This window comes from Gadus chalcogrammus, chromosome 6, assembly GCF_026213295.1.
Source record: "Gadus chalcogrammus isolate NIFS_2021 chromosome 6, NIFS_Gcha_1.0, whole genome shotgun sequence".
Lineage (NCBI taxonomy): Eukaryota > Metazoa > Chordata > Actinopteri > Gadiformes > Gadidae > Gadus > Gadus chalcogrammus.
In genome coordinates this window covers 26655605-26681343 of record NC_079417.1, presented here as the reverse complement: position 1 = coordinate 26681343, position 25739 = coordinate 26655605, and the positions used below count along the sequence as shown (strand labels likewise).

The 25739-nt window shown below is 45.9% G+C and overlaps 1 protein-coding gene across 3 annotated transcripts in view; it reads left to right on the top strand.

The window, feature by feature from the left end:
* The window catches only part of si:dkey-220o5.5 (actin filament-associated protein 1-like 1), a 166227-nt gene that overhangs the window by 11001 nt on the left and 129487 nt on the right, over positions 1–25739 (top strand). For 2 of the 3 annotated variants that reach the window (XM_056592006.1, XM_056592005.1), the window contains 7 exons: positions 241–315; positions 518–588; positions 2466–2604; positions 2881–3092; positions 3386–3562; positions 4182–4265; positions 4453–4516. In XM_056592006.1, coding sequence (XP_056447981.1) covers positions 241–315; positions 518–588; positions 2466–2604; positions 2881–3092; positions 3386–3562; positions 4182–4265; positions 4453–4516 — 822 coding nt within the window. Of the gene's footprint in view, positions 1–237; positions 316–517; positions 589–2465; positions 2605–2880; positions 3093–3385; positions 3563–4181; positions 4266–4452; positions 4517–25739 lie in introns of all 3 variants that reach the window. The other variant, XM_056592004.1, reaches the window with a different exon arrangement.

Below are 25739 nucleotides of genomic sequence, written 5' to 3'. Positions count from 1 at the left end.
GCTAAGGCCACCTACAGTATTCCCATGCATTCGTTATTCTTCTAGCAGAACATCATTTTGTTGTCAGTAATTTCCTCAGTACTACAATGGAGAGGGTGCAGTAGGTGACACCTTTGATATATATATATATATATATATATATATATATATATATTATGGATGCATACTAAACATATTGGTTAGTGTTAAATGTGTTTTAATAAGTTTGTGTTTGTTTGTGTGTATTTTTCCATTCAGTAGAAGATGCTGAATACATGTTTATGAGCTGTCCATCATTATCGCCTAGCAAGACGCATACTGACACGTCTTTGGCAGGTAAAGGATTTGATTAATAAAAATAATGATACTCGTTACAATAACAATGATATCAAAAGAGGTTATATTTATCTACGTATGCTCTACACCTTTAATTCAATAACAAATTGGAGCTACAGTGGATGAAGGTGAAATTGTGTTGGTATATGTGTGCATGTATGTGTGTCTGTGTATTGGTGTGTGCGTGTGTGTGTGTGTGTAGAGGTATATCTCCTGTCTAAGAAGGAAACTCAGAGGGAGTCTGCATACATACAATCAAGGTCATTGAATGGGGTGAGTCTCAACACACACACACACACACACACACACACACACACACACACACACACACACACACACACACACACACACACACACACACACACACACACACACACACACACACACACACACACACACACACACAAAAACAACACACACACATCAACCCCCACTTCTTCTGCCCCTCTGCCAACATCCACACTGACCACCTGCCTGGAGGAGATAGAGGCGTGGATGAAGCTCAACTTCCTACAACTTAACAGCCATAAAACGGAAGCCATCCTTATTGGCACGCCACATCAGCTCCGCTCCCCCACCATCACCAATATCACCTTCTCTGGCAAAAACATCCCCCTTTCCACATCCGTCACCAACCTCGGTGTTAAAATGGATCCACAACTTAATTTTGACACCCACATCAAACACCTCTGTAAGACAGCTTTATACCACCTCAGGAACATCGCCAAACTCCGCCAATCACTCACCCTGGCTGATGCAGAGAAGCTCGTCCATGCCTTTGTCTCCTCCAGGTTGGACTACTGCAATGCACTCCTCATTGGGATCCCTGGCAAGAGCATCCAGAGGCTCCAATACATTCAAAACAGTGCTGCCAGGGTCCTGATGAGGGTGCGCAAGCATGACCACATCACCCCCATCCTGAAATCACTGCACTGGCTCCCTGTCTCACTCAGAATTGAGTACAAGGTCTCCCTCCTCACCCACCAGTGCCTTCACGGACTTGCCCCCCTCTACCTTCAGGAACTCCTCACCCCCCCGACAAACTCACGTACACTCCGTTCAGGATCCACTCACACCCTCCAAACCCGACATACAAAGCTGTGCACCATGGGTGATCGGGCCTTTTCTGCTGCTGCCCCTAGACTATGGAACGCCCTCCCTGACCACCTGAGGGCTCCACAGACTACAGCTCTTTTTAAACGGAACCTCAAAACCCATCTCTTTAAAAGAGCATTTAGCTAAACTTTCTTTGAGGTTCCCCCTTTTTAATAGTTTTTTTGGTATTTTTTTCTCTGAAGCACTTTGAGATTCTTGAATATAAAGTGCATTATAAATACAATTTATTATTATTATTATTATTATTATTATTATCAATTACAGCATTTTATTTATAGAGGAGAGGATAGGAGAAAGGAAGGAGAGGAGGTAAGGAATAGAGGAGAAGAATGGATGGAAAGGAAGGGGACTTTTGTTTGATGTGGCATGGTAATGACTAGCACTTATATGTTGGGCTGTAGATTGTAGGGCTAGCTACTGGTTACTTTTTGCGGTATATGGTGGTTTTGTGTGTGTGTGTGTGTGTGTGTGTGTGTGTGTGTGTGTGTGTGTGTGTGTGTGTGTGTGTGTGTGTGTGTGTGTGTGTGTGTGTGTGTGTGGGTTTGCATGCATTGCAATGGTTGTGTGTCTGTGTGTGTGTGTATGTATGTGTGTAAGAGACAGGAAGTGTACTGTTTATATGAGAGCCTCTGCAATGCTATTTGCTGAGAGCTAATTGCAGGCAGGAAGTGGTTGATAGCTGCCGATTAGTATCAGGGCTACGTGATATAGTGATAGAACAAACAAACACAGACACACACACACACACACACACACACACACACACACACACACACACACACACACACATACACACGCACACATAGATGTAAGTTGAGCTGAAACACATGAAACACAAATCATTATTAGTAGGCATGGCTTGTCTATGGCATTGCTGCCTGACATGCAAACATAAATGAAAATTAACAACATGTATTTTTCCTTTCTTTCTTTTTTATTCTATTTGTTCTTTCTCACCTTTTCTTTGGCTCTTCGTCTCTTTTTCTCTCTATCTGTCGGTCTGTCTGTCTCTATCTGTCTCTTTGTCCCATCAGGGCGTAGCTGTACCCTGCCCAGGGAGTCTGGCCGGAGTCATCAACCATGATGATGAGGAGGAGGAAGAAGAGGATGACGACGAAGACAACTACGAAGAAGCAGAGCCTTATTTACCTGAACTAACCTGCAATAACAAAGGTGCACCCACACACACACCCACACAAGCACGCACACACGCACGCACGCACGCACACACACGCACGCACACACGCATGCAAGCACACACACAAACACACACACATGCATGCACGCACGCATGCACACACACATGCACACACGCACACACACGCTCAAACATACGCCCACACACACACTCATGCACACACACACACCTACATACAAACACACACACACACGCATACACATGAGTGATATTATCATAATGTTAAAACTCTGAAGTTCTCCTTCCTCCAGAGAAGGCGGAGACTGAGAGCAGCCACTATGAGTTGTATGGGGAGGAGGGGGAGGAGCAAGTGAAGGACAGGGCTCACTACATCCAACGGACAGCCTCTCAGCCCTGCCTAAGGTCCGCCCCGGAGTCCCGCCTCTGTGGCTATCTGTGGAGGAAGAGGTGGCTGGGCCAGTGGAGCAAGCAGCTGTTTGTCATTAGGAACGACGCCCTATTGGTTAGGCTCCTTTTTACTTTTGCTCTTGCTTTTTAATTTGCTATGTCTATATACATTCAGGTATCTGTTTATGTTTTACAGTTACATTCACCGTATTTATATTCATTTTAATTGATTAATTCTATATCTATTTAATTGTATAATATTATACACATTTTTATCATGTAATATATAGGTATTATTATATACTGTATACATATATGCATAAATTACATATATTTTTTATATTTATAATAATTGTAATTAATATTAGATATCATATTTATTGTGTGTATGTCTGCCGGTCACTGCAGTGTTACCGGAGTGCTAAGGATCTGTTGCCCCAGCTGGAGATGGGTCTGCAGGGTTGTCAGGTGCTATACCGGCCCCGGACTAGCAGGGGGCTCCAGCACGAGCTCCGGGTGTCGGATGCGACCCAGACACTGGTCCTGGGACTCACCGACCCCCAGGAGGCATCAGATTGGAAAAGGGTGAGACAGCAGGAGGATTGGCGAGGTGGGGCGGCAGTAGCTCAGGGTGTAGAGCGGGTTGACTGGTAACCGGATGATTGCTACTTCGATCTCTGGCTCCTTCTAGCTGAGTGTCAGGGTGTCCCTGAGCAAGACACCTCAACCTGACTGCTCACGACGAGCCTGCTGTCACTCTGCGTGGTTGACTCGGCCGTGTGTGAATGTTGGAATGATGATTGCAAGTCATTTTGGATAAAAGCGAGCAGCAAAATCCCCTAAAATGTAAAAAATGAGGTGTACATTATTAGTGATAGAGGTGTGTGTGTGTGTGGCATTTGATTTCAATGCATTTGTTTGGAACAGGTTGCTGAAGGCTCAGCATTGAAGGCCCGATATACTTTGAAATCTAAATCAGCATGTTCACATAGGCTGTTGAACACAGCGTATACAGGGCCCATCACTGGGATCTCTCGCAGTGAAACAGTGTGGACCAAACGCAGGCAGCAGTGTATTTCAGGGGTTCAGCACACAACGCAGCAATAGAAGCTCAATGCAAGGCTTCAATTTGCTTGCACAATTCTTTCTGCCCTTATCTATTCATGAATACATGAGTGTGTGTGTGTGTGTGTGCGTGCTCCAGGTCATGGAAGACATCAGCCGTGGGGGTGTAGAAACATTGAGCTGCTCCTCCCATGTCCAGTCAGACCGAACCCCTTCATACAGAGTGAGGCTCCACCCCACACACACACACACACACACACACACACACACACACACACACACACACACACACACACACACACACACACACACACACACACACACACACACACACACCTTCACACAAACTCACAGGCCTATGCGTTGTATATTAACGGTACATGTGGGTGTTCACCACCTGCTTCTTCTAGTACAGCCCAGCTCTGCAAAGGGATGAAGAAGACGATGAACCTCCGGACAACTACAGCAACAAAGGTAGACAAGTCCCCATTTCACAACGGCAAAGAACGTACACACCTGTAGTCATGGCAGCAGACAAACAAGGGGGCCCCAATCTTTAATTTGACTCTTGGTCCGATGAAAAAAACCACACAAACAAATACCTGCAGCAGGTTGATCCATCAGAAGTTGAGAAATGTAGGAATCTTGACAGAAGTTCTAGAGCTTTCAAGCCAACTAGACTAGATGCTAGCCATAGCCTAGGAAGGCCGAGAAGTCTCTGCTAGAGGTGGAGGAGTCTCCTGCTAGAGGTGGAGGAGCCTCCTGCTAGAGTTGGAGGAGTCTCCTGCTAGTTGTGGAGTTTCATGCTAGAGGAGGAGTCTCCTGCTTGAGGTCTAGAGGTGGAGGAGCCTCCTGCTAGAGGTGGAGGAGTCTCCTGCTAGAGGTGGAGGAGAAGATAATCTCCTTTGCTTTGGGCCATGAATATACAATAAAGAGGGCAAGCATTTCCGCACATCAAAGTAACCCTGCTTCCCAAATTAAATTCCCCACATTGAGTGATGCCAACCATTAAATGATGAGCTTACTCATAATTATTTACAAAGTGCCTTTTTAGATTAGCCTAGTGTAAGGAAACTAGGCTATTCTGAAAAGGCATTTTGAGCCAAGCAGTTACTCAGATGAGTTTCCACATCCTGGCAACTGCTGGCATTCAGACTATCTTCTAAATAATAAACAGACAATTTGAAATTCATCTGTTTATTATTTTGCTCGAGACATTTGAAATAAGGAGTAGATAATCAGTTGACCTGCGGGCTAGTGCTGCTGGTTGCTAGGAGACTGCTGCTGCCGTTGCTATTGGGGCTGGTAGCTAGGAGACTGCCGCTGCTGCAGTGGTTGCTGTTAATGAAGTGGCTGCTGTTGCTGGAGTGGCTGCTATTGCTGGTGTTGCTGGAGTGGCTGCAGTGCCTGCTGTTGCTAGAGTGGCCACTGTGGTTGGAGTGGCTGTTGTTGCTGGAGTTGCTGCTGTGGCTGCAGTGGCTGGAGTGGATCCTCCATCTGGAGTGGCTGCTGTTGCTGCTGCTGCTGGAGTGGCTGCTGTGGCTGCTGTTGCTGGAGTGGCTGCAGTTTCTGCAGTGGCTGCTGTTGCTGCAGTGGCTGCTAGGAGACTGCTGGTAATGGGGATGCTTCTGCTGGTAGCTAGGAGACTGCTGTTGCTGCTGCTGGTATCTTTGAGACTGCTGTTGCTGCTGGGGCTGGTAGCCAGGAGATGGCTGGTGCTGCTGGTAACTAGGCAACTGCTGCTGCTGGGCCCCAGCAAGCACGAGGCTGTAAGCTGTAATGCATACTTGTTAGCATTACTACCTGCCTGTTTAAATTCATACTTCTCACCATGTACTTGATACCCCACAGTCTCTACTACCCCAAGTAGTAGAGACAATTGCAGTACCCTGGTAAAAAAAATGGAAGAAATGAATTAAGTCCATACTACTGATTGATCACTGAGTAAAGTATTACAAAATAAACAAATCACCTTATTAGAAAAGCCATGGTTTATTTGGAGAGTAAACCTGTGTGCCTTGCCCTACATCACTAAAATGAGAAGTGTCTAAATAAAATATTGTTAGGTTTCAGCTTATTTCTAAGCTGTTCGTATAGACTCTGCGTTGTGTACTTTTTCTTCGTAGTAGTAATTCTTGTAGTGGAAATCAAGGCAACTTGACAGGTTGGATCAGAGGGTTGAATAGATGGTTTAAGTGAGAACAGGTAGGTTTGAGGTGAGTGTAATAGGAAAGAAAATGTGAAAAACAAAAGCACAGATGCAGTATCCCTTGATAAGGTATATGGCCATGGCTATGTCCCAGAAAACGTGGTTGGTTCGTCCTTTTTCGGACATAAACAAATGGGGGATTGTTGGAAATAACACCTGGTATCAGTAGGAGAGGAACTGACTAAAAAAATCTCTATATTAAATCCCATCACTCCATACTGTCCACTGACGGCGCGACTGCATGGAATAAAGCATCTGTCCAACATGTGTCAATAACATAATATTTTTATGTGACATTGTAAACACATAATCAAATGTCAATTAAATCCCAAGTGTGGAAAACCAAGCCACACTTCTCATCAAAATCGTTGTCCGTTACTCTTGATGCTTTTCATGACATGTTCAAGAACATTTTACGTGGGTGATTACAAACTGATTATCCAAGGTGTTCTCGGTCAGTCTTATTACCGTAACCCTATAAATACAGAGGTGAGCGCCGTGGTAATGCTGCACCATATGGCACTTCTGGCGGACCATGCAAATGGCAGGATTCTGAGGCAGAGGGTCTTCAGGCACCATAACGATTTAATGGTAGGCTACAAAAAAATATGTAGCCTACCTTTATGTCAGACCACTTCTTTTTTAATTCTGGGACTGTGCGCTCCGTGCTACTGACAGAGTTCACTGCTGCAGCAACATGTTGCCGCTCACTCTGCTTTTTGTTGTTGGCCATCCCAATCCCGTGACCGCCGAACAAAACTACTTTTCGTGTCTCCACTTCAACCTCCGAGAAATTTTGCCTTTTTTGATTTTCTCAGTCCTTCTGCCATTGTTGCCGATAAGACATAATACTTGCATCTGAGTCTGTTTTATATGCAGATCGCATTCATGCGGTCATTTGCATTGACCTTTTATGGTCATAGGGGCGTGTACAGGGCGGAACGTGAAGCTGATTCAGCTGCGCACACTTGTAGGCACTCTGATTTATGAAGCAAAGATTGCGTACGGTGTGCGTACGCAGGGTTTTATAAATCTGAATATTTTTGGCGCACGCAAAACTTGGCTTTCGGGCGTACGTACACTTTTAGTAACGATCCCACGCACAGTTTTATAAATGAGACCCCTGGTCCTTAGTGCGCATGTGAGTTGTCTCAAATGAGCAAATACTTTCGACCTCTTAATAGGGCTTTGCATACCTCTAAAATTCCAACTCACAAACCTCACTGAGGATCCAAAGTGTGGAATTCCTGAATTACTAGTATCAGTAGCCATTTGTTAGATACTAAGATATAGAAAGACAATGAGCATGGAGCCCCACACCTACCAAAGTTGAAGAGGGAAGATAAAAAATAAATAAAAATAACACAACCAAAATAAACATGACAGGTAAGAAAAGTAAACATAAGGTGCACATAACAGCCAAAATAGCGAACAACTTCTGTCAGCCCCCCCCCCCCCAACCACTCTCCCACCCCAATGCCCATACAAAGACCCAATCCCCAAACGATGGAGAACCCAGTGCTGACTCACAGAGGGTCAAATCAGTAAGAAACATACTTACAGCTTTGACCTAACAGAACTATAAGCTTGGGCTCCTGCAAACAGGTCCACTGTAATGTCATATAACTTGGTTTGAAGATATAATATATAGCAAATATCCTTTGAGCTAAATTGCCACATCAACATTATTATTTAAGCACCAAGGCTACTAGTATGCGGCGAGCTTGGGCTCTCATGTTCCCCCCTGCGTTGTATTCCTTGTCCGCATCCCCTGGTGTCATACGATTCATGCAGACTGGTTTTGAACGGCTGATTCCATGGATGTACTTTGCGTGTGCCGTGTTTTTCCGCCGATGACTTGACTATGACTATGAACAATTATTGAAGTTTAACATTTTGTTCAGCAAATTTCACAACTGAAAGATGCAATATTGTAGCCAGTGAAAACCGCAAAATTCTGACTTAGATTTAGAATCATTTGTTGCTAAATGTTGCAAATTTGATTCTCTATGCATAGCGCATCACTTCGATATTGCTGTCTAGTGCTGCTCTAGTTTGCACAGATTAAGGAGACCCGCAGAGTGAATTTAACCCGGTCCACTTGACATCGGGTAGGCGCATGACAGTGTTTATTTGGCTACAGGCTTTTCTAATGTCTCATTTAGGCTGCTGGTGTATGTGGTGCACTTTCCTATCCTTAACGTAAACATTAACCTGCTCAGTAGGCCTGCCTCCACTTGAGTCGGACATGACGATTGGTCTTTCCTTTACTTCTCAAACTACGTTGCAATTGCATGTTCATCAGCCCGATTTTCAAATTTTCTCAGGGGAGAAACCCCCAAACCCCCGTTTTAAAAGGTCTCTAACTTCTGGGCTACAGTCTGAATGTTTTCAATTGCTAGTGATGCTCCTGAGGAAGTTACAGCCACTCCGAGCCAGTCGCACATTGAGCTTCCCCCAAATGCGCTGTTTTGGCGTCTGTAGCTATAATGCAAATGAGGAGGAGCGAGGCGGGTCAAGGAGGAGGGTGGGGGTGTGGCCCTGAGCAGCTTGCAGCCACGGTACCATGCGCTCTGTTTACAGTGGATGTATCGCAATGGCGAGGCGCACACAGCCTTTAGCCATGTTCTGTAAAGATTCTAGAACACACGGGAGTCCTGGAGCTCTATATCTAAATATTATCATATAGCCTACATAGATATCTATATCATATAATATATATTATCACGGCCAAAAGCTGTGTGAGCCGATATTATGAATCACAAAAGACCGCGTTGGGTTCTCCGACGTTCCTGTTTCTTCCACGTCCACATCAATGTGAAGTAGGCCTAGACCGAACCGCGACAAGGAGGAGAAAGGGATTGATGCCGGGCAGGGCTTAGGCACCTCCGCCTCCGGCGGTGGTCCCTCAGCGGGGCTCAAGCGGGAGACATTCGCCGCCAACAATCCCTTTCTCCTCCATGTCGTGGTTCATGTTCTTGAGGGAGTCAAATCCAGAATTCCTTCCCCCCAATTCATTCTCAACCTTGGCTGAGATAACCCCCAATACGAGTCTCGTTGTAGAAATACCAGAGACGAGAGTCCGACGTGTTATGCGCCATAACACCAAAAGCAGAACGGTTATCCAAATAACAAGGAAGTGTACAACACTTAGCGTTACAGTCCTGGAGCTCTACATCAAAATAATATCATAGATATCTATATCATATAATACATATTATCACGGCCAAAAGCTGTGTGCGCCTCCAGAGGATATTATGAATCACAAACGACTTTGTCGGGTTCTGCGACGTCTCTGGTTCTTCCACTTTCACATCAATCTGAAGTAGACTGAACCGCACGCTGCCTGCTGCCGGCTGCCTGCTGCCGGCTGCCTGCTGCCGGCTGCCCGCTGCCGGGCGATGGTGCCTCGCGGCAACCGGCGGCATGTCGCAGTTCATGTATCCTACTTCAGCGAGTCAAAGCCAAAGTTCCTTTCCCCCAATTCCTTCTCAACCATGGCTCAGATAACCCCCACTACAGTCTCGTTGTGGAAATACAAGAGACGTCAAAGAACCGACAAGAAACACTTGCGCTACAGTGTGTGTATTCACACACACACACACACATGTGGCACTCGCACGGTCGTGTCTCTGGGCGGGCCAGGCAGAGTAATAAAGGCCGATTTAGGGTCGTTTTAGACGCAGAGACATAAGCACGTAATTTACACAAGGGACTTGTTTTAGACAAGTTTTGATTACGGTTCCTTTAAGGTTCCTTAAGGATTGCGCGTGTTGCAAGGGGATTCTCCGCCAGAAAAGTAGGGGGAGCAACGAACAAATCTGTGGGCGTGGAAGTGGAAATGGCTTGTTTATATTTATAATTATCATAATTCGTTCTTGTGTTTTCTTCTTCTCCCTCTTCAAAATTCTTCATTCGCTTCTGTCACGGCCTTTTAAAAATGGCGCTATTATGCTGTAAAACCGGAAATGTGAGACTCCTGAAAGGATGTGGTTAGCTGGCCAATCACAGTCTTTGCGAGCTGCGTAGGGCCGTTGTGTTTTAGTCGCATAGTCAGGAATTTTGGCCGACGCACTTAAGCATGTAAGGGGGGATATTTTACCGCGCAAGGGGGGGTTATGTATCTTACGTGCTTACGCGTTACGTCTAAAACAGAGCATATATCGGCCTTAAGGAAAGGAGCTTAGATGCTTTATGACGACATAAATAAAGACATTCAAAATCAGCGCGCTTGAGCCTCCGTTATTTCAAAGGCGAGCAGAACAGCTAGTGCTCGTTTTACACCAAACGCAAGTTTTAGCCACTGGGGGGACCATAGGCAGGCTAGGGGAACTCATATTTATGTTAGAAAACCTCATAAAGTGAGATGTTCATGTCATGGGACCTTTAATAACCTGCATTGTTTGCATCCTTTCCAGGTTTATTAAATGGCAATATGCACTTTTGGAATGCACTTTTCCAACTTTTTGGCATTTTCCCTTCTTCCCCCATTTTATTCAATATGTGCAAGATTAATTCATTCAATTAATTTAACGAATTTGCAGTTCTTTGAACATCATATAGCTTTATTGGTCCTCTCCAGTATCAGTATTCCCAGCTCCATCTAATACTATTACCAATTCATTCATGGTAATCTCAGAATCCGTTGCACTTTACCCAATGGCAGACAGTTTGGGTAAAAGGATAATTTATTAATGCAAAAGGCAAGGAACATTCTTTAACTATTTCATTCTTTAATTGCTCCTGTACATTCATTTAATTGCTCCTGTACATTCATTTCGAGTCTCCACCGCTTGTGATCCAAGATGGTGCTGCTCACATAACACTGCTTAGTGTGAGTAATTAGTTAAATCCAACTCCATAACAGACACAAACCGTGGGTTTGTGTCTGTGTGCATTACATGCACAGAAGCCGCTGCACCCAGGCGTTAGCATTAGCATACCGCCATCATCTTCAAAAAACTTTTACGAAAACTGCCCAAAAATGAGACCCTGTCCCGCTAGCGTGTCCAGTGAGATGCAATTAAAAAAGGCAAATAAGAAAATTGCTGATCTACTGGAGGACATCCGTAGGCTGTCAGATGAGCTTCGGAAAAAAGAAACTCTACTTACCGGCTTCGTGGAAGATGCCTCGAGCCAGTCGAGGCGCCTCGCGTCCATGAGTGGTGCCACACAGGATACCATATTCTGGGATCCATCGGTCGATCCTCGGCGTGCTGCCTGCTCCACGCCGTGCTTCCCGTCGGAAGCCACTTGGACCGAAGTTGGGGTTCGCAAGAGGAAGAAAAGAACCATCAACGGAGACTCTCCACCCCGACTAAGTGTGTCAAACAGGTTTGAGCTGCTGGCCGACAGCGAGAATCCAATCGTTGTCATCCCAGCCATCTCGCCAAACTCCTCGACGCGCCAGTCGACTCATCCCCTGGTCCGGGCTGCAGCTGCCGCTGTAACATTCTCTACGACGCCAGCGCCACCGGGCCAGACCCCTACCCATGATGATGTGGCTTTCCAGCCGGCGTCCGATACGACGACATCCACGGACCCACAGACGCAGGACCGGAGTGCCTCATCGTACACTCGACCATCGCAAGACGGGGGATCTTACTCCGACCCTGCCGCTGCTGTGCCCCCTTCAATCCGGGCAGCAGCCACCATCGGCAGGGACACCACCTCAGCAGCGGACGAGCCCCAGCAACGATCGGCTGCTGCTTGGAATAAGCCATCCTCCTACCGCCGTAGGATTTTAAGGGACGCTGTCTTCAGGCGCTCCGGTGACTTCATTCATCCAGCTTCAGTAAGAGTTTGCGGTGGTGGCTGCCCCCGCTCTGATTTGGTGGACCAGGCCAATGCACTCCCTGTGCAGTCGGCTGCGGGCCTATCGCCCACACCATCAGCCAGGTCTCCGAAATCACCTTTCATCCCCCCCTTGTTCCCCCCATCCACCCTGATCATAGGAGACTCGATCATCAGGTCAGTGCGGTTTTTCAACGCTATCACAAAGTGTTTTCCCGGAGCTACGGTCTCCACAATTCTTAAAAAACTCCAGGAGCTCATTCCCTCACTCCCATCCTCAATTATAACGATTATAATCCATGTGGGAACTAATGACATCTACACCAAAGGGTCGGAGACGATCAAAGATTAATTTAACTGTCTTTTTAATTTGTGCAAACAAAGTGGCAAGATGTTTTTTATCTCCGGGCCCATGCCAACATTAGGCCGTGGGAACGGGCGCTTCAGAAGGCTCTTAAGCCTCAAAACTTGGCTCCAGTCTGCAGTTGATGCAAACGATTTCAAATTTATTGACAATTTTAACCTGTTCTGGAACTGTGCAGCTTTTTTTTAAAGTTGATGGCATCCACCCAAACTCCCTTGACTCTCAACACCTAGCAGCAAACATCCTATACGCTGTACACACTTCCTCTTACTGACTATCCACAGCCCACGGCCCGGAACCTTCCTACCAGGGCCAGGTTGCAGTTCAGCAACACTCCAAGCCCGAAACTAGCTCCCTCTACTGGAACCCCAAGATAGTTGATTTGCCTGATCAACTTTACATTTCAACCCTGATCTCGCAGAGGAAAACTCGTCCGCCGCGACATTTCAGAACACAAACTCTCAGGGGCTTGTTGCAGATACAAGATATTTCACCGCACCACAACCCATGTACAGTGAAGCAAAATGTCACTAGATTTATAAATGACCCCCATGAATTTAGAAATAGGAAAGGGGTGGGTTTCCTACACATTAACATAAGAAGTCTGCTGAGCCGTCACAAACTGGACCACATTAATATTTTAGTAAGCCAAGCAAACCCTGACATATTGGTCATATCTGAGACTTCATAAAGATATAGAATATCAAACTGTGTATATTCAGGGATATAACATTTACAGATCTGATAGGGCCAGCAGGGGTGGTGGTGTAGCTGTCTACGTTAAAAGCACCTATGCTGCCGTTATTTTAAACACTGTATCCATCCCAAAATGCTTTGAATTTATTTCCCTAAGAATTTACTTTGGCTACAATAATTCCATTATTGTCATTGGAGTCTACAGACCCCCTAGTGGCCTGACTATGGCCTTAAACAAGATGGCAGAACTGTTTATGCCTTTTACTGACTCAGAACTGATTGTATTGGGTGATTTTAATTTAGATTGGTCAACTGATGCCTCAGAAGCTCTGAAGGAGATGTCCTCTGACCTGCATTTAACCCAACTAATTTCTGTGCCCACTCGTCCTAATCTAAAAGACTTTTATAAATCAACCTTAATTGATTTAATTTTTTGCAACAAACCAGAAAAATATGTTGCAAATGGTGTTTTAGACTTGGGGATCAGTGACCATTGCCCCATAATATGCATCCGTGACTTGAGGTTGCAGAAATGTGGCTTTCGGGTAGTAATGAAAAGGAATTTTAAGCACTTTGATGAGCAGGCCTTCTTACATGACCTTTTTTACAGTGACATAGCAGATACTGTCAAAATACCTGATGTTGATCTGGCCCTAAAACACTTCACCACAGCTTTTAACTTTATAGTTGACAAACATGTTCCCTATAAAAAATGCAGGACTAAGGACAAAGTCAACCCTTGGTACTGCAATGAACTTGCTAAATTGCATTGTTCCAGGAACAAGGCATGGAACCTAGCAAGACAGACCAATGACCATGCCCACTGGCTTACATTTAGACAATTGCGAAATAAATGCACATCAGCAATAAGGAGAGGTAAAGCAGATTTTTATTTACAAAAATTCACTGAATCGTCCGATAGACCAGGTGATTTCTGGAAAGCAATTAAAAGTCTGAAAGGTGAGCGCAGTACATGCCTGCCTGCTAGCATTTTAGAAGACTCCACTGTTTTAACTGAGCCCTCGTTCATTTGCTCTGCTTTTAACAGACATTTTGCTGCAGCTGGGCACCTTTTTGATAAAAATGTCCATACTACAGATCCTCAAGCAGATCCCTGCACACCCCCCGCTATCTCAGCTTCACTCTCTGAGAACAGCCTTAGTCTGACAATATTAGACTCAGCCCAGGTCTGCAATGCCCTGATCAAAATTGATCAAAAGAAATCGACTGGAGATGACAAGCTCGACCCTTTCTTTCTGAAAACCTCAGCTACCGTAATTTTTGAATATATTACTCACATCTTCAATCTTTCCATAACAACTGGTGTTATCCCTTCAACCTGGAAAACAGCTCATGTTCTCCCACTGCACAAGGGTGGTGACACTTATAACATGAACAACTACAGGCCAATTTCAAAACTATCATGTCTCTCAAAAATTCTTGAATCCCTTATTAATTCCCAGCTAAAATCATTTTTATCACTATCCTCTTTCCTGAGTCCTGAGCCCGACATAGCACTATTTCTGCAGCCTCCCTTGTGGTGAATGATGTCATTGCTGCCTTGGACAATAAGCAACATTGTGCTGCACTATTTGTGGACCTCTCAAAGGCCTTTGACACTGTGGACCACCACCTGCTTTTAAACAAATTGTCACTTATGGGCTTTGACCATATGAGCCTTCAGTGGTTTAAAAGTTATCTGACTGGTCGCTCCCAATGTGTAAAGGTGGGCAAAATAATATCGCCTTTTTTAGATATTGACAAGGGGGTACCCCATGGCTCTGTCCTTGGACCTTTACTTTTTATTATTTATATAAATGAAATTGCCTCCACACTCACTCCATTTTGTCAAGTTCATCTTTATGAGGACGACACAGTTCTGCACTGCAGTGCCTCAAACATTGACTCTGCCATAAATTCATTGCAGCTCTCCTCCCACATACTAGAGAAGCAGTTAAGTGACCTGAAACTTGTGATCTTTGCACATTTAAGTGATCTTAACTGTGCAAAAACCAAATGGATCCTTTTTACTAAAGCTAGAAGCACTGATTTTAACAGCTTAAAACTCTGCTCTACAAATGTACCACTCTAGAAAGGGTCACCAGCTACAAGTACCTAGGCATTTGGGTAGATGAGAAGCTTGATTTTAAATCACATGTGAAACAACTCACTAAAAAGCTTAGGATCAAATTGTTTTTTTTATACAGAAATAGATGCTGTTTTACTTTTCCAGCCAGAAAACGTATTATTGAGTCTGTTTTTATATCAGTTTTAGATTATGGTGATGTAATCTATGGCAATGCATCCCTCAGCACCCTAAAAACCCTGGATGCTGTGTACCATTCTGCCCAACAGGAGACCGCTATGGCACACACCACTGCACTTTGTTTAACAAGGTTGGCTGGCCAGCCCTGTCTGAAAGAAGGGATTTTCACTGGAAAATTTTAATTTATAAAACAATCATTGGGCTAATGCCACCATATCTCGCCTCTCTCATAAGCTGGAACCGTAACACCGTCAATACACGCTCCCTAAGCTTGCTTACATTACATCTGCCACATGCCAACACAAAACTGGGGAAGACAGACTACAACTAAGGTTGTGCTCATTTATTTCACTTAGGGAATTCACAAGTCTTATCATATGTACACCCAACCCAGTCGCCAAGAAAAAACGTTGACGGTGTACGTTTCCATGAACACTGGATACGTAGCATTTCAACGTAAAAAATAGCGTGTTATACCTACAGTATCCACGCGTGCCGCTGTGGAGGCGGGTTTCGGGGTTTGGGTTTCACAGCTTTCGCGGCAAATTGTGGACACGATTGTTTAGGGGGGGGGGGGGAGGTAGACTGTTGTTGACCGGGGGGGGGGGGGGGGGGGGGGGAGACACGTTTGTTGAGGGGGACGACGACGACACGATTGTAGGGGGGGGGGGGGGGGGGGGGCGACACGTTTGTTGAGGGGGGGGGGGAGGCACGTTTGTAGGGGGGGGGGGGGGCACGCTCAACAACGAGAGTTGGTTTTTATTGAACGCTCGACAACGAGAGTTGGTTTTTATTGAACGAGACTTCAACACGGAACAGCTGCACGAAACGATGGTCACGTCACTCTCGGTGACCGGTGTCGACAACAATGAACACACAAACAATGTTAATAGAACAAAACACAACCACATAACATCCCGAACCCATTAACCCCACTTAATCCTAACAACAAAACAAGTTAACAAAAGCCCCTTTTGTCAACTGACAACCCCAATTCCCAGAATCCCCCGCGGCTCCAGAACACGGCGTAGCCTATATTAATCTTTATTATCTGAATGGGAAATGCAATATTTTAGGAGAGATACACTATTAAACGCGTTTCTAGAGACATTTCTAGCGAGAAATGTACATTTTCCTTACATAATCTTCAGTCAGTGAATGTGTATGATCTTTATTAATCTTTATTATCTGAATGGGAAATGCAATATTTTAGGACCGATTCACCGTTAAACGTGTTTCTAATAACATTTCTAGCGAGAAATATACTTTTTACTTGCATAATCTTCAGTCAGTGATTGTGTCTGATCTTTAGTTTTATAGTTATTAGGATTTGATCGGCTGGCTCGCATGTTTCAACGACGTCAGGTTGTTAGGAATAGGGACGCTGCTTTCGCTAAACTAGCAGCTCACGTGCTTCCTGCGTTTGTGTTATTAAACTGTTACTTTCTGTAACTTTTAATGATATCATCTTGTTAGAAACACGTATATCTGAGAGCCAACCCAGTCGCCAAAAGCATACGTTGACAGTGTACGTTTCGTGAACACTGGATTATGTCGCATTTCAACATAAAATAGCGTGTTATACACACACACGCACGCACACACACACAAGCACACACACGCACGCGCAGACACAGACACACACACACACACACACACACACACACACACACACACACACACACACACACACACACACACACACACACACACACGCACACGGTGCATTTCGCTGCTAAAGCAACAACAACAAAATATTCCCTCAAATATTATTACTAAAGAACCGTTTTCAAAAGAACGAAATGTAAACCAATGCATTCTGAATGGGAGTGTTTCTCAGATTTTTCCATGCTACACAGAACGAAATGTAAACCCATGCAAATAAAGACTTCATGGTCATAATAATTTAAATATCATTAATCTCCTGAGTGTGTTGGGTGGTATTCTATTTTTTTCAACGGGGCTGGTGCCGTCTCCTTTTGACCTTTTGACCCCAGACTTCTGGGGGAATAGCTGAATCAATTCATTAGTCAATCAGAAGCATGTAAATATCTTCCCGGTGGCGTAGGAGGACGAACAAGGTGTCCTTCAACATCTACGCTTCCAGGCGATTGCAACGGTGCCACATGAGCATATTCAAACATGTTTAATGGTAGTAATTAGCTGTCGAAATTGGAGGCCTTAATCAATAATGAGCAGCTATTGATTTGCTTCCCGATAAAAATTTGTGACAAATGACATGTTATTTAGCATCTACACGTTGAGCTGAGTCCAATGACACCAAGCATGACACTCTAGCTAATGGTAACATGTATTTTACATGGTACACCTAGGTCTAGGACATGATCTCGGTGTAGCAAGAGGCCGAGCTTGATCTCATTGGACTCAGCTTAACGTGTAGATGCTAATTAACATGTAATTTGTCAAAAATCTCCATCGGGAAGCAAATCTATAGCTGGTCATTATTGATAAAGGCCTCCAAAATCGACAGCTAATTACTACCCCGAAACATATTCAAATATGATCATGTGTGACACTGTTGCAATCGTCTCGAAACGTAGATGTCAAAGGACACCTTGTTTGCTCTGTTGCACCAGCTGGAAGATATTTTCATACTTCTAATGGATTGATTCATATTTTAAGGTTCTCGGAGTGAGACTTTAAGTGGCTGCAGCAGAAGTGTCGAGACGAAAGATGATATCAAGAGATTTATAGAATATTCCCATTCACATTATGATTCTTCGTCGTAACATCCGACCAAACATCCTTTACATTCACAGAGCGAAGATTATGAAAGTCCAGGCCCCCCCTTCCTGCACTCGGGGTCCGACCGGGCCAAGTTTCGGTGCGGGGGTCCCAGTTAGGCCCTAGAATATGGTATTCAAATTTCAGGGCGGTAGGACCTTCCTATCTCAAAAACTTTTTTTCCACCACATTCTGAACCATTAGGTCTCGCAGGCAACACTTCTGAAGGGGCTTTGTCCAAATGCCAGTCCATTTGGGAAAACTTTTTTTCTCTATGGGCTAGAACTACAAATCTTGCATATGTCGTTCTCGGGGCCCCGGGAAATGTGTGTCAACATTTTAGCATCCCTAGCTATCTCGAAAAGGCTGGAAAAGGGGCGTGACCTCCAACAGTACAGTCAATGTACATAAGACAGAGGTTAGTTTCTAGGCCCCATTTTTTGCGGGATGGAGGTGTACATTTGTGGCTTAATGTGTGTAGACAGCGCTGGCCTGTGGCCACGTCTTTGAAGTCTGGGGTCAAAAGGTCAAAAGGAGCCGGCACCACGCCGCTTATGAGATAACAAAAAGTGAATCTGTATTTCTCTCATTACATTTTGTCATTATTGAAGAGAGGCCTGATTCTCAGATATGCATATTGGACTGTTAGGGTATAGGTCTGGGAAGAACTTCAGGCCAAAATCTTGCAAGCGAGCCGCTGGGTGCAGGTGCAACGAGATGGAGCACTTGCTGAGCCTGGACTTTCATAATCTTCGCTCTGTGAATGTAAAGGATGTTTGGTCGGATGTTACGACGAAGAATCATAATGTGAATGGGAATATTCTATAAATCTCTTGATATCATCTTTCGTCTCAACACTTCTGCTGCAGCCACTTAAAGTCTCACTCCGAGAACCTTAAAATATGAATCAATCCATTAGAAGTATGAAAATATCTTCCCGCTGGTGCAACAGAGCAAACAAGGTGTCCTTTGACATCTACGTTTCGAGACGATTGCAACAGTGCCACACATGATCATATTTGAATATGTTTGGGGTAGTAATTAGCTGTCGATTTTGGAGGCCTTTATCAATAATGACCAGCTATAGATTTGCTTCCCGATGGAGATTTTTGACAAATTACATGTTAATTAGCATCTACACGTTAAGCTGAGTCCAATGAGATCAAGCTCGGCCTCTTGCTACACCGAGATCATGTCCTAGACCTAGGTGTACCATGTAAAATACATGTTACCATTAGCTAGAGTGTCGTTCTTGGTGTCATTGGACTCAGCTCAACGTGTAGATGCTAAATAACATGTCATTTGTGACTAATCTTTATCGGGAAGCAAATCAATAGCTGCTCAGTATTGATTAAGGCCTCCAATTTCGACAGCTAATTACTACCATTAAACATGTTCGAATATGCTCATGTGTGGCACCGTTGCAATCGCCTGGAAGCGTAGATGTTGAAGGACACCTTGTTCGTCCTCTTACGCCACCGTGAAGATATTTACATGCTTCTGATTGACTAATGAATTGATTCAGCTATTCCCCCAGAAGTCTGGGGTCAAAAGGTCAAAAGGAGACGGCACCACGCCGGGGTGGATCCAGATCTCGGGCAACAGCGCAGGGTTACCAGGTCCTGCAAAAAACGTGCCCCCCACATACCGTTCAAAATCCACCCAAAATGTCCTAGAAGCATCACAAATAAAAAATGATATTATTGGCCATTTTGGCCAACGTTTTGAAAGTAATACTATTTGAGGGAATATTTTTTTGTTGTTGTTTTAGCAGCGAAATGCACCGTGTGCGTGTGTGCGTGTGTTTGTGTGTGTGTCTGTGTCTGTGTCTGTGTGTCTGTGCGTGCGTGTGTGTGCTTGTGTGTGTGTGTGTCTGTGCGTGTGCGTGCGTGTGTGTGTGTGTATAACACGCTATTTTATGTTGAAATGCGACGTAATCCAGTGTTCACGAAACGTACACTGTCAACGTAGGTATGCTTTTGGCGACTGGGCAGATATACGTGTTTCTAACAAGATGATATCATTAAAAGTTACATAAAGTAACAGTTTAATAACACAAACGCAGGAAGCACGTGAGCTGCTAGTTTAGCGAAAGCAACCTGACGTCGTTGAAACATGCAAGCGAGCCGATCAAATCCTAATAACTATAAAACTAAAGATCAGACACAATCACTGACTGAAGATAATGCAAGTCAAAAGTATATTTCTCGCTAGAAATGTTATTAGAAACACGTTTAACGGTGAATCGGTCCTAAAATATTGCATTTCCCATTCAGATAATAAAGATTAATAAAGATCATACACATTCACTGACTGAAGATTATGTAAGGAAAAGGTACATTTCTCGCTAGAAATGACATTAGAAACGCGTTTAATGGTGTATCTGTCCTAAAATATTGCATTTCCCATTCAGATAATAAAGATTAATATAAGCTACGCCGTGTTCCGGAGCCGCGGGGGATTCTGGGAATTGGGGTTCTCAGTTGACAAATGGGGCTTTTGTTAACTTGTTTTGTTGTAAGGATTAAGTGGGGTTAATGGGTTCGGGATGTTATGTGGTTGCGTGTTGTTCTATTAACATTGTTCCTGTGTTCATTATTGTCGACACCGTCACCGAGAGTGACGTGACCATCGTTTCGTGCAGCTGTTCCGTGTTGAAGTCTCGTTCAATAAAAACCAACTCTCGTTGTCGAGCGTTCAATAAAAACCAACTCTCGTTGTCGAGCGTGCCCCCCCCCTACAAACGTGTCTCCCCCCCCCCTCAACGAAACGTCCCCCCCCCCCCCCCCCCCCCCCCCTTCAACTAACGTGTCCCCCCCCCCCCCACCCCCCCCCCCCCCCTACAATCGTGTGTGTCCCCCCCCCCCCCCCCCTCAACAAACGTGTCTCCCCCCCCCCCCCCCCTCCCCGGTCAACAACAGTCTCCCCCCCCCCCCCCCCCCCCCTAAACAATCGTGTCCACAATTTGCCGCGAAAGCCGTGAAACCCAAACCCCGAGACCCGCCTCCACAGCGGCACACGTGGATACTGTAGGTATAACACGCTATTTTTTACGTTGAAATGCTACGTATCCAGTGTTCATGGTAACGTACACCGTGGACGTATTTTCTTGGCGACTGGGTTGTTCACTTGAATTAACAGTTTTTAGGGCCTCAGCATATTATACTTTGTTAATGATCTTAATTCTCTGCACTTCTTTGGCTTACCTCTGTACCACACATCCAGCAAAAGCCGCAATATGCTCCAAAATCACAGCATTTCAAATTAGCATCTTTATTGCATTTGCAATACTCGTGCTTCCCTCCACATTTTGCACATCCCTGCTTCCATTTGCATTGTTGAGCTGTATGTATGAATGGATCTCAAAAGACATTGTGTTATCAAAAACAAGCAGTACTGATAAGCTATTTTGTTTAACTCCCCTTTTATTGTTTTGAAGTCGTTTAGCTTCAATCACTTTCCCACCCATGATCTTGACCTCTTCCATTGACATTTTTAATTACCCCACACAATTTTGCTGCCATTTCCGTTCCATGGGCCTTAATCCTTAAACCATCAAGATGAGACATTTTAAGGATCATTTCCTGAAATGAGAAATAAGAATTCTTCTGTTATTCAATAGTTATGGAAATGTTATTTTTCCAATTTCTTTTTCAATTGCTTTGGTTGCCTGAACTGGATGGAAATGTTCCTTATCATTGCTACGCGTGATAATTACTATCCATTCCTCCTTTACCTCATCAATACTGCTCTCATTGGTAATACTTTTCTTCTTTTTAACAGAGTGCCTCAGATTGCTCTCTCCTTCACTACCTCCTTCGGACCGTGATTTTTTTCCTTGCAATTTTTGTTTAAATAGTCTCCATATCTGTCCAACCCTCACCATCCCACATATCTACCATGGTTATACTCACGGTACAGTTTGTTTGGACCCGCTTTCTCTCGCACGACACGTCTCCACTCCTGCACCTTCTTCGCTTGCCATCGAGCCAAACCGTATCAAGACAGCTGCTGAAGGTTTAAACAATTATTTACATCCAATCACATTGTTTTCTGTCACTGATTGGTTTAAAGCAGTGGTTCTCAACCTTTTTTGAGCAAACGCCCCCCTGACCTTACCCTGATCCTCTGGCGCCCCCCTCCCCCCCAATGAAAAAATAAAAATAAACTAACAACCCCACTCACAGTTGTCAATGCATCGTTTTTCATTGATTTTGCGTTGGTCACTAATAGCAATGAATGCCCTCTGAGTCGGTTTTGGTGCAAAAAATATTAATGAATATTCATGACATGCAATTAAACTTCCAGAGCGACAGGGGGAAGGGAGAGAGAGAGAGAGAGAGAGAGAGAGAGAGAGAGAGAGAGAGAGAGAGAGAGAGAGAGAGAGAGAGAGAGAGAGAGAGAGAGAGAGAGAGAGAGAGAGAGAGAGAGAGAATCACTTGTACTGGAATTTGCTGCGTCTCTCTTTTAATGCATCAAAGCAGTCAATGACTCTCTCATTGAAGTCAGGCATGCTAAGGACAAGTTTCCGTTCCATTGAACGCATGGCCAGAGAGAGAGAGAGGAGTTGAGGAAGAAATGGTTGGATTGAACATTCATTCACCGTGGCCGCGGTGCGGGCACTCCCGCGACTCCCGGTCGCCACGTCTCCCGTCGTGCCCGGGCCGCGGCACCCTGCGGCCCGGGCATATTGCCCTTGGGCACCGCGACCACTCCCGCGTCTCCCGCGACTCCCGCCATGCCCCGTGAACGAATGAATGAATGGCCCGGGAACCACGGCCACCACGGCCCGGGCAACGCGGACTCCACGAAAACAGATCGCGCGCAGAGGCCTAATAAGGCCTATATATTTTGTATTTGAAATGCAACAGCCTTTTCGTGGAGACTACGCTCAGAGCAGCTGGAACTGAACAAGAGGAAGGAGGAAAACGGACTATGAAACAAAATTTGATATTTTTTTCTTGCTATCGGCCATGTTTGATTGTTTTGTGTTGGTTATTGAACAATTAACCCGCGAAATTGGGTTATGTTTAGCAGCGGAACTATAGAGATCATGACGATAGCTGATGTAACGGGAGTCCGGGCGTGTGCAGGACCGAACCGCGCTGTGTTATCACTGTTCCACTGCGCATAGACAGTAAAAAGTTGCTGAGACAGTAGAGGGGTTAGAAACCAATAGGCCTAAATGAAAATAGGCTGGAATCACGTTCCCAGCGCCCCCCTAGGTTGTGCAAACGCCCCCCAGGGGGCGGTACCGCCCCCGTTGAGAAACCATGGTTTAAAGTAAGGTGTAACTCAATCATAATCACTGTGCCTAATGAGTTGGGACAGCTGATTTGACTTGTAAAAATGTTGCCGATGATGGCGGCTGTTGGTATCAGGGTTATGTATATGTTGTATGACAAAACAATATGTATGAATGCATAAAGAGCTGGAAAACGTTACACTAATATTATAGTGTGGTAGAGATGCAGTGTTTAATAAATAAGTAGATGTTGATTAGTGTATCTTGTAATGGCTAATCCATGTCGCACCAAGTAGCAAACTAGGAGCACTCCGTTTTAGGTCATGTTGACCGTACACTTCTCCTGGGTGTATTAGTTGGAGCATTACATGATGTTGCCACATAAGTAGTAAGAACCGCACGTAGTCAATGAATTGAGTGTGGTTGCTAGACTTGAGTAATGTTCCAGGTCAGTGATTCCAAAACCCCGATTGCTGGGCCTGTTAGGACCGGGCCTCGAAATAATTCCAGAAATTGATCTCCCACAAGAGGAGGAGGAGTCTCCTGCCAGAGGTTGAGGAGTCTCCTGCTATTCTGAAAAGGCATTTTGAGCCAATTAAAATGGAGTTCCTCAAATGAGTTTCCACATTTCTGGCAACTGCTGGCATTCAGACTAGCTTATAAACAATAATCTCATCTCATCTCATCTTCATCCGCATATCCGGGGTCGGGTCGCGGGGGGAGCAGCTCAAGCAATAAACAATAAACAGACAGTTTGAACTTGATGATTTTATTATTTTGCCTGAGACATTTGAAATAAGGAGAGTAGATATAAGTCAACCTGCTTGTAGCAAGGAGACTGCTGCTGCGATTTCTACTGGGTCTGGTAGCTAGAAGACTGCTGCTGCTGGAGCGGCTGCTGTTGCTGGAGTGGCTGCTGTTGCTGGAGTGGCTGCTGCTGCTGGAGTGGCTGCTGTTGCTGGAGTAGCTGCTGTTGCTGGAGTGGCTGCTTTGGCTGGAGTTGCTGCTGTGGCTGGAGTGGCTGGAGTGGCTGCAGCGGCTGGAGTGGCTGCAGTGGCTGGAGTGGCTGCTGTGGCTGGAGTGGCTGCTTTGGCTGGAGAGGCTGCTGTTGCTGGAGTGGCTGCTGTTGCTGGAGTGGCTGCTGCTGCTGGAGTGGCTGCAGTGGCTGCTGTGGCTGGAGTGGCTGCTTTGGCTGGAGCGGCTGCAGTGGCTGGAGTGGCTGCTGTGGCTGGAGTGGCTGCTTTGGCAGGAGCGGCTGCTGTTGCTGGAGTGGCTGCTGTGGCTGGAGTGGCTGCGGCGGCTGGAGCGGCTGCTGTTGCTGGAGTGGCTGCAGTGGCTGGAGTGGCTGCAGCGGCTGGAGCTGCTGCAGTGGCTGGAGTGGCTGCTGTGGCTGGAGTGGCTGCTTTAGCTGGAGCGGCTGCTGTTGCAGGAGTGGCTGCTGTTGCTGGAGTGGCTGCTGCTGCTGGAGTGGCTGCTGTTGCTGGAGTGGCTGCTGTTGCTGGAGTGGCTGCAGCGGCTGGAGTGGCTGCAGTGGCTGGAGTAGCTGCTGTTGCTGGAGTGGCTGCTTTGGCTGGAGTTGCTGCTGTGGAAGGAGTGGCTGCAGTGGCTGGAGTGGCTGCAGCGGCTGGAGTGGCTGCAGTGGCTGGAGTGGCTGCTGTAGCTGGAGTGGCTGCTTTAGCTGGAGTGGCTGCTGTTGCTGGAGTGGCTGCTGTTGCTGGAGTGGCGGAGGAGGAGGAGTCTCCTGCCAGAGGTTGAGGAGTCTCCTGCTATTCTGAAAAGGCATTTGGAGCCAATTAAAATGAGCGGCTGCTGTTGCTGGAGTGGCTGCAGTGGCTGGAGTGGCTGCAGTGGCTGGAGTGGCTGCAGCAGCTGGAGCGGCTGCAGTGGCTGGAGTGGCTGCTGTTGCTGGAGTGGCTGCTTTGGCTGGAGCGGCTGCAGTGGCTGGAGTGGCTGTTGTGGCTGGAGTGGCTGCTTTAGCTGGAGCGGCTGCTGTTGCAGGAGTGGCTGCAGTGGCTGGAGTGGCTGCTTTGGCTGGAGCGGCTGCTGTTGCTGGAGTGGCTGCAGTGGCTGGAGTGGCTGCAGCGGCTGGAGCGGCTGCAGTGGCTGGAGTGGCTGCTGTGGCTGGAGTGGCTGCTTTAGCTGGAGCGGCTGCAGTGGCTGGAGTGGCTGCTGTGGCTGGAGTGGCTACTTTGGCTGGAGCGGCTGCAGTGGCTGGAGTGGCTGCAATGGCTGGAGTGGCTGCAGCAGCTGGAGCGGCTGCAGTGGCTGGAGTGGCTGCTGTGGCTGGAGTGGCTGCTTTGGCTGGAGCGGCTGCAGTGGCTGGAGTGGCTGCTGTGGCTGGAGTGGCTGCTTTAGCTGGAGCGGCTGCTGTTGCAGGAG